At 37.6% G+C, this 10,000-nt stretch overlaps 1 protein-coding gene and 1 long non-coding RNA gene across 2 annotated transcripts; both read left to right on the top strand.

Annotated features, from left to right (window-relative positions):
* Positions 1-698: 698 nt before the first annotated feature.
* On the top strand, positions 699-6,262 carry LOC137978450 (uncharacterized). The gene is made up of 2 exons (XR_011118172.1): positions 699-3,334; positions 4,978-6,262. It is a non-coding gene; the product is annotated as an uncharacterized lncRNA (long non-coding RNA).
* A 793-nt stretch (positions 6,263-7,055) lies between these two features.
* Positions 7,056-7,613, top strand: LOC137981172 (uncharacterized). Its single transcript, XM_068828510.1, has one exon. It carries the CDS (start codon positions 7,056-7,058, stop codon positions 7,611-7,613), a length of 558 nt encoding a protein of 185 aa, XP_068684611.1.
* Positions 7,614-10,000: the final 2,387 nt, after the last annotated feature.

Here is a 10,000-nt window from a genome sequence, read left to right as displayed (position 1 = left end):
AATAACTTGTCACCTATAATCAAACATCATATCATTTATAAAGATTGAGAGTATGGAAATACATTGAATAAAGATTGTGCTAGGTAAAACGTTTTGCTGGAATGGAGTGTGTTTGAGTGATTAGAGACCTTTTTTTCGTAACTGGGAGCATCTCGTAAATGAGGCACTCATATTTCCAGGGTATTCTTAGGAGTGGTAAATTGTTCATGTGGATTGGTTGGCTTTTTGTTTTGTGTACTTTCTTGAGGTGTTTGCTGATCACACTCAAGGAAATGATATGCAACAACACCAACAACAACAACAACTACTACTGTAGTTATGAATCCCAACTGACCGGAGGCATCCCAATTGGCTATTTACAAGTGCAGCATAGAAGTTGAACCAGGGGTTACCAGAATCAAATTCAACGAGTGTTCACTGGCTGGGATCTCTGGATCTCAAGGCGAGTGACCTAACCTCTCCTAGCGCTGCACTGTCTCCTCACTTGCTGGAAGCAAGAAGTTAATAAATGCTGAAACTAAATACGATATGCTTTACTGGAATCTTGGAAAGATTCAACAAAGTATACCCATATTTGTTTAACATACATGTAGGACACTTTTTCTTAGGTAGGGAACTGCTCTCAACATAGATTTAACCCTAGTGTACCCTAAATAAAAAATAGTCCTGATTTCTTTTATTTTCTGATGAATCTAGATTGTCCTCTGTTGGTGACGACTGTAGCGTGGTGTTTGTGGCAGTAAAGAATTAGGACTGCAATACGAGATTTGTGCAAAAGGAAACAATTTTATGCACAGATGGGAATTGAATGATAAAATGTAAGAATGTTCGAGATAGTTTTAAAAAGTAAATCTTGAGCCATGGACAACTAGCAGTTTTTCATTTGAGACTCTAAGATAAAATTTACTAAGCTGTGGCCATTGTTTCAGGGGCACCCAATGTCAATTTTCGGAAAATATCTGTTTGAAAGACAATTTGAGATCTAGAATTTTCAGAACACTTGTTGTAAAATTTCTTGCTTGCCTGCCTCTCCTAGGATTTTCGAACATCTGAAAAATGGTATAATTGCCCATTTTTAAGGGATTTTTATCCTAAAAAGGTCACCTAGAATTTTCGGGAGCCTTTTTTCTGTCTGAAATTTTCGAAAAGGCAATTTTCATCCCTATACTTTTCGGATCATTAGACTTTCAGATAGGAAATCCGAACAGATGAAAAATTTTTAGGGGATAAAAATATGCCTATATCTACCGTTTTAAATACTAAAATACGTTTAACAATGCTATGTCTAAGTGGCTTTGAGCTATATTGTCGTTTGGTGCCCCTGTTGTTTAATGGTTTAGAGTGGACTTGTTTGAAAGATAGTAAGTTCCTTTTACAAGAAAGGATAAAATGCTAGCAATCGGAATAATAATTCATTATTAAGCCAGTGTAACAATCTAATTTATTTGGTTTACATGCAGAAATAAGTATTTTGGTTAGGGTGAGGATAATTAAAAAAAACATCTGTTTTCCAAACGAAGAAGCTGAATGCTAATTCCCCATTATCTTGGCTTAACTACAGAATCAAGTGTCACTCGTTCTTTGAACAATTCCTTTGTTGTTGTTGTTGTATTTTTTTTCTCATAAATAGGTTCTTCAAAATGAAGTCTACTTGGTGCTCGGATCTTTCGTTAAATATTGCCTCTATTGTTTTGAGTCTTGTGCTGCCAAAGATTTGCATGTTCTGTTCCTGTTTGACTCCGAATTGTATACTTGTTTTGGTTCTTGCTATCTCTTGCATGATATACTAAATTATACGAAAGACTACTCTCAAGTGTTGCCATTCTGCATCAAAGCTCTGCAGTTGGAATTGCAACACTCGGTAAAAATTGATGTAAAGTAGATTTCTTATATATTAGCCAATTTCTCAATTTCTTTAAGTATATTCATAGAAAGAGGAAAAAACAATCTCTATTTCAGATATATTAAAGTAATGAAAAGTTAGACTATGCGTGATTGCTTTATAGACTCGCAACGACAGGCGACTAGCCTGTGAACCTACCGTAGAAAATATGGAAACGACGACAGTTATGCTGGCAAAAACGTCACTTCAAAACCTAACTCTGGGCTATCGGATGACTTGATTTTTACGAACGGTTTTTGAAGTAAGGATGGATAATAAATAAGTCACTCTTCATTGCTCCCTCGCAATATTAATTATTAATTGCTATCATTGCTAGACAATGCAAGGAAGACCGTCAAAACCCCCCTGTAATTATTAGTCCGTAATTACTGGTAAACAGTGTCGGAAAACTTACCTTTCCTTTCTTTACCCTTGCGGCTCTTTTTGTCCTTATTTTTGCTTTTTTTTTTTTTTTTTTGAGAATGATGTGAAAACGAGCTACGGAAGTGTTTATACGGTCATCGAAATACGGAAAAATCAAGCAACATTGCATTATTAATTATTAATTGCTGTCATTGCTGGACACTTCAATTCATGTCCTACTATCAAACTTTTTTTCTTCTTCAAATATGTTTTTTATTAGACTGTTCGTAGCAAATACCTGGAAAAAAAGTCGGGGATCACCGTGCTTGTTTAAGAAAAAAGGAGCATTTATTTCGCTATCGGGCTTAGTTTGAGAGAAAATCTCTTACGTTTTTCACGTGCTCGTGCTCAAGTGCGCTCGCTAATGACGCAAAAATCGTGCGCAGGATTAACAATGACCACAATTGCTGTCTAAGGTCTTCCTGTTCGGAAAAGGAGTCGCCCTTTTCACTCTGGTGACGGTGGATCAATATGGCGAACGAGGACGATACGGGAACCACGACAAAAACCAAAACGGTTACATGTGATTGTAGTTGCTGTGACATTCGTTGGATCGTCACAACAAAGGAAGGATGCCTTAAGCTTGTGGAAGCCATCATGACCCTTCTCACGTTCTCGATCTTGGCGGCTCATCCGATCAGCTTTAGGGCGGAGTACGAGTTTTTAATCTTCGTGGCGACGACTGCGTTCATTTTCGTTGTATTGCACATGATTCTCCGTGTAACTCACTTGTTTGAGAAGCTGCCGTCGCCGATGACCCATCCGGCGATTGGTCTTGTTGGCTGTTTTCTCGCGGCCTTGGCTCTCCTTATCGGTTCTGCCATTACATTCGCCAGAGGAGAGGAGTATGGGCAGAGTGCCCTGAGAAATTCAGGCATTTGCGGTTTCATATCCACAATTGTATTTTTCTTTGAAGGTGTGTATTACATCTTTCTCTATCGCCGATTATCAAAGGGGGCAGCAGAAACCACTCGAACGGAAAAAGAGGACAATGGTGATTTTGTTCAGCCTTCTAATGCCGAGCACTAGGTGAGACAGGTGGGCCATAGCACAAAAATATTTTTTTATAAACTTAAGGTGGCTTACTACAGTTTTCCGAACAAAATGATCAAGATTTTGAATTCTGTGTAATTAAAGCAACCGGATGTCTCTTCTGAATTGTTAGTCAAATTGATGTAAAATGAAAATTTACCTAACAAATAAATGCAAATCAGGGGTAAATGCTAAATAATAACTGGGCTCATGGAGGGGGGACTGGAAACTAGACATCTCGAAAGCCTTCAATCTCGGACAAAACCTGTTGAGACAAAGCAACATGGTTGGTACTCCAACAACTTTTCCAAATGTTCCTCTTAATAGCTGCCCGTTCCCCTCCCCCAAACTCAATGTTGATTTATCTTGGTCGGAAATATACTGTTGAACATATGACAATACTCAGCAACATTGACTGAGTGGGGAGAGGAGTGGGAGAGGAAGCAGGGGTTTGTAAAAATGAAGGTGAATTTGTGTCATTGTCTCAACCAAGATTGTAGCCGTACTATCAGGGGTAAAATTTTGGGAATTAGTAAACAACATGAAGACGAAACCATCAACATTTTTTAAAAAGATCTATCAGACAGTTTTTCAGTTCTTATCAAAGTAGACGTTTTTAGTGCAAAGTCCAAAGGACGGAGAACTATTAAGGTTTAGAATGGGATATGATACGTCAAGTAAGCAACAGAATATTTCCTGATCAGAATTCCGGTGTCAGGTGTCAATATTCCAAAGTGTTGGACAAAATATGATGCCTTACTTGACGCAAAAGAGGTTGAAAATTCTTTGTTGAAACAGGTGTAATGGTGGATAATTAACTCCTAGTATAGTTATTGCTGTTTTAGGAGTAAATTCATTAAAGATTAAAGATTATAAGTATCTCGAAATATTTCATCTGGGGGAAGGTGAGTCAGTTGGTCTTTTGAGAACAAACTGGGAAATGTCGCTGACCTACTCCCTTTTTGTCACATTTGGAGGGAATCTACATGCCTTCTTAACAACAACAAGCACGTTTATGCCAATTAAATTACTATGTGAGCCTTTGGTTTACTCAAATGTGCCTTTCTCGCTTTTAATTTTCTTTTCTTTGAGCATCTCATAAATGAGGCACTCACATTTCCAGAGTATTCTTAGGAGTGGTAAATTGTTCATGTGGATTGGTTGGCTTTTTGTTTTGTGTACTTTCTTGAGGTGTTTGCTGATCACACTCAAGGAAATGATATGCAACAACACCAACAACAACAACAACTACTACTGTAGTTATGAATCCCAACTGACCGGAGGCATCCCAATTGGTTATTTACAAGTGCAGCGTAGAAGTTGAACCAGGGGTTACCAGAATCAAATTCAACGAGTGTTCACTGGCTGGGATCTCTGGATCTCAAGGCGAGTGACCTAACCACTGCTAGCGCTGCACTGTCTCCTCACTTGCTGGAAGCAAGAAATTAATAAATGCTGAAACTAAATACAATATGCTTTACTGGAATCTTGGAAAGATTCAACAAAGTATACCCATATTTGTTTAACATACATGTAGGACACTTTTTCTTAGGTAGGGAACTGCTCTCAACATAGATTTAACCCTAGTGTACCCTAAATAAAAAATAGTCCTGATTTCTTTTATTTTCTGATCAATCTAGATTGTCCTCTGTTGGTGACGACTGTAGCGTGGTGTTTGTGGCAGTAAAGAATTAGGACTGCAATACGAGATTTGTGCAAAAGGAAACAATTTTATGCACAGATGGGAATTGAATGATAAAATGTAAGAATGTTCGAGTTAGTTTTAAAAAGTAAATCTTGAGCCATGGACAACTAACAGTTTTTCATTTGAGACTCTAAGATAAAATTTACTAAGCTGTGGCCATTGTTTCAGGGGCACCCAATGTCAATTTTCGGAAAATATCTGTTTGAATGACAATTTGAGATCTAGAATTTTCAGAACACTTGTTGTAAAATTTCTTGCTTGCCTGCCTCTCCTAGGATTTTCGAACATCTGAAAAATGGTATAATTGCCCATTTTTAAGGGATTTTTATCCTAAAAAGGTCACCTAGAATTTTCGGGAGCCTTTTTTCTGTCTGAAATTTTCGAAAAGGCAATTTTCATCCCTATACTTTTCGGATCATTAGACTTTCAGATAGGAAATCCGAACAGATGAAAAATTTTTAGGGGATAAAAATATGCCTATATCTACCGTTTTAAATACTAAAATACGTTTAACAATGCTATGTCTAAGTGGCTTTGAGCTATATTGTCGTTTGGTGCCCCTGTTGTTTAATGGTTTAGAGTGGACTTGTTTGAAAGATAGTAAGTTCCTTTTACAAGAAAGGATAAAATGCTAGCAATCGGAATAATAATTCATTATTAAGCCAGTGTAACAATCTAATTTATTTGGTTTACATGCAGAAATAAGTATTTTGGTTAGGGTGAGGATAATTAAAAAAAACATCTGTTTTCCAAACGAAGAAGCTGAATGCTAATTCCCCATTATCTTGGCTTAACTACAGAATCAAGTGTCACTCGTTCTTTGAACAATTCCTTTGTTGTTGTTGTTGTTGTATTTTTTTTCTCATAAATAGGTTCTTCAAAATGAAGTCTACTTGGTGCTCGGATCTTTCGTTAAATATTGCCTCTATTGTTTTGAGTCTTGTGCTGCCAAAGATTTGCATGTTCTGTTCCTGTTTGACTCCGAATTGTATACTTGTTTTGGTTCTTGCTATCTCTTGCATGATATACTAAATTATACGAAAGACTACTCTCAAGTGTTGCCATTCTGCATTAAAGCTCTGCAGTTGGAATTGCAACACTCGGTAAAAATTGATATAAAGTAAATTTCTTATATATTAGCCAATTTCTCAATTTCTCTAAGTATATTCATAGAAAGAAAACAGTCTCTATTTCAGATATAATAAAGTAATGAAAAGTTAGACTATGCTTGATTGCTTAATAGACTGGCAACGACAGGCGACTAGCCTGTGAACCTACCGTAGAAAATATGGAAACGACGACAGTTATGCTGGCAAAAACGTCACTTCAAAACCTAACTCTGGGCTATCGGATGACTTGATTTTTACGAACGGTTTTTGAAGTAAGGATGGATAATAAATAAGTCACTCTTCATTGCTCCCTCGCAATATTAATTATTAATTGCTATCATTGCTAGACAATGCAAGGAAGACCGTCAAAACCCCCCTGTAATTATTAGTCCGTAATTACTGGTAAACAGTGTCGGAAAACTTACCTTTCCTTTCTTTACCCTTGCGGCTCTTTTTGTCCTTATTTTTGCTTTTTTTTTTTTTTTTTTGAGAATGATGTGAAAACGAGCTACGGAAGTGTTTATACGGTCATCGAAATACGGAAAAATCAAGCAACATTGCATTATTAATTATTAATTGCTGTCATTGCTGGACACTTCAATTCATGTCCTACTATCAAACTTTTTTTCTTCTTCAAATATGTTTTTTATTAGACTGTTCGTAGCAAATACCTGGAAAAAAAGTCGGGGATCACCGTGCTTGTTTAAGAAAAAAGGAGCATTTATTTCGCTATCGGGCTTAGTTTGAGAGAAAATCTCTTACGTTTTTCACGTGCTCGTGCTCAAGTGCGCTCGCTAATGACGCAAAAATCGTGCGCAGGATTAACAATGACCACAATTGCTGTCTAAGGTCTTCCTGTTCGGAAAAGGAGTCGCCCTTTTCACTCTGGTGACGGTGGATCAATATGGCGAACGAGGACGATACGGGAACCACGACAAAAACCAAAACGGTTACATGTGATTGTAGTTGCTGTGACATTCGTTGGATCGTCACAACAAAGGAAGGATGCCTTAAGCTTGTGGAAGCCATCATGACCCTTCTCACGTTCTCGATCTTGGCGGCTCATCCGATCAGCTTTAGGGCGGAGTACGAGTTTTTAATCTTCGTGGCGACGACTGCGTTCATTTTCGTTGTATTGCACATGATTCTTCGTGTAACTCACTTGTTTGAGAAGCTGCCGTCGCCGATGACCCATCCGGCGATTGGTCTTGTTGGCTGTTTTCTCGCGGCCTTGGCTCTCCTTATCGGTTCTGCCATTACATTCGCCAGAGGAGAGGAGTATGGGCAGAGTGCCCTGAGAAATTCAGGCATTTGCGGTTTCATATCCACAATTGTATTTTTCTTTGAAGGTGTGTATTACATCTTTCTCTATCGCCGATTATCAAAGGGGGCAGCAGAAACCACTCGAACGGAAAAAGAGGACAATGGTGATTTTGTTCAGCCTTCTAATGCCGAGCACTAGGTGAGACAGGTGGGCCATAGCACAAAAATATTTTTTTATAAACTTAAGGTGGCTTACTACAGTTTTCCGAACAAAATGATCAAGATTTTGAATTCTGTGTAATTAAAGCAACCGGATGTCTCTTCTGAATTGTTAGTCAAATTGATGTAAAATGAAAATTTACCTAACAAATAAATGCAAATCAGGGGTAAATGCTAAATAATAACTGGGCTCATGGAGGGGGGACTGGAAACTAGACATCTCGAAAGCCTTCAATCTCGGACAAAACCTGTTGAGACAAAGCAACATGGTTGGTACTCCAACAACTTTTCCAAATGTTCCTCTTAATAGCTGCCCGTTCCCCTCCCCCAAACTCAATGTTGATTTATCTTGGTCGGAAATATACTGTTGAACATATGACAATACTCAGCAACATTGACTGAGTGGGGAGAGGAGTGGGAGAGGAAGCAGGGGTTTGTAAAAATGAAGGTGAATTTGTGTCATTGTCTCAACCAAGATTGTAGCCGTACTATCAGGGGTAAAATTTTGGGAATTAGTAAACAACATGAAGACGAAACCATCAACATTTTTTAAAAAGATCTATCAGACAGTTTTTCAGTTCTTATCAAAGTAGACGTTTTTAGTGCAAAGTCCAAAGGACGGAGAACTATTAAGGTTTAGAATGGGATATGATACGTCAAGTAAGCAACAGAATATTTCCTGATCAGAATTCCGGTGTCAGGTGTCAATATTCCAAAGTGTTGGACAAAATATGATGCCTTACTTGACGCAAAAGAGGTTGAAAATTCTTTGTTGAAACAGGTGTAATGGTGGATAATTAACTCCTAGTATAGTTATTGCTGTTTTAGGAGTAAATTCATTAAAGATTAAAGATTATAAGTATCTCGAAATATTTCATCTGGGGGAAGGTGAGTCAGTTGGTCTTTTGAGAACAAACTGGGAAATGTCGCTGACCTACTCCCTTTTTGTCACATTTGGAGGGAATCTACATGCCTTCTTAACAACAACAAGCACGTTTATGCCAATTAAATTACTATGTGAGCCTTTGGTTTACTCAAATGTGCCTTTCTCGCTTTTAATTTTCTTTTCTTTGAGCATCTCATAAATGAGGCACTCACATTTCCAGAGTATTCTTAGGAGTGGTAAATTGTTCATGTGGATTGGTTGGCTTTTTGTTTTGTGTACTTTCTTGAGGTGTTTGCTGATCACACTCAAGGAAATGATATGCAACAACACCAACAGCAACAACAACTACTACTGTAGTTATGAATCCCAACTGACCGGAGGCATCCCAATTGGTTATTTACAAGTGCAGCGTAGAAGTTGAACCAGGGGTTACCAGAATCAAATTCAACGAGTGTTCACTGGCTGGGATCTCTGGATCTCAAGGCGAGTGACCTAACCACTGCTAGCGCTGCACTGTCTCCTCACTTGCTGGAAGCAAGAAATTAATAAATGCTGAAACTAAATACAATATGCTTTACTGGAATCTTGGAAAGATTCAACAAAGTATACCCATATTTGTTTAACATACATGTAGGACACTTTTTCTTAGGTAGGGAACTGCTCTCAACATAGATTTAACCCTAGTGTACCCTAAATAAAAAATAGTCCTGATTTCTTTTATTTTCTGATGAATCTAGATTGTCCTCTGTTGGTGACGACTGTAGCGTGGTGTTTGTGGCAGTAAAGAATTAGGACTGCAATACGAGATTTGTGCAAAAGGAAACAATTTTATGCACAGATGGGAATTGAATGATAAAATGTAAGAATGTTCGAGTTAGTTTTAAAAGTAAATCTTGAGCCATGGACAACTAACAGTTTTTCATTTGAGACTCTAAGATAAAATTTACTAAGCTGTGGCCATTGTTTCAGGGGCACCCAATGTCAATTTTCGGAAAATATCTGTTTGAATGACAATTTGAGATCTAGAATTTTCAGAACACTTGTTGTAAAATTTCTTGCTTGCCTGCCTCTCCTAGGATTTTCGAACATCTGAAAAATGGTATAATTGCCCATTTTTAAGGGATTTTTATCCTAAAAAGGTCACCTAGAATTTTCGGGAGCCTTTTTTCTGTCTGAAATTTTCGAAAAGGCAATTTTCATCCCTATACTTTTCGGATCATTAGACTTTCAGATAGGAAATCCGAACAGATGAAAAATTTTTAGGGGATAAAAATATGCCTATATCTACCGTTTTAAATACTAAAATACGTTTAACAATGCTATGTCTAAGTGGCTTTGAGCTATATTGTCGTTTGGTGCCCCTGTTGTTTAATGGTTTAGAGTGGACTTGTTTGAAAGATAGTAAGTTCCTTTTACAAGAAAGGATAAAATGCTAGCAATCGGAATAATAATTCATTACTAAGCCAGTGTAACAATCTAAT

This window comes from Montipora foliosa, chromosome 12 (assembly GCF_036669935.1).
Source record: "Montipora foliosa isolate CH-2021 chromosome 12, ASM3666993v2, whole genome shotgun sequence".
NCBI lineage: Eukaryota > Metazoa > Cnidaria > Anthozoa > Scleractinia > Acroporidae > Montipora > Montipora foliosa.
The sequence above is the reverse complement of the archived record's forward strand: the minus strand, read 5'-3'. Positions and strand labels throughout refer to the sequence as shown.

What these genes read in the sequence shown, in the direction of transcription:
- LOC137981172 (XM_068828510.1), top strand. Translation starts at nt 7,056, where the DNA reads ATGGCGAACGAGGACGATACGGGAACCACGACAAAAACCAAAACGGTT.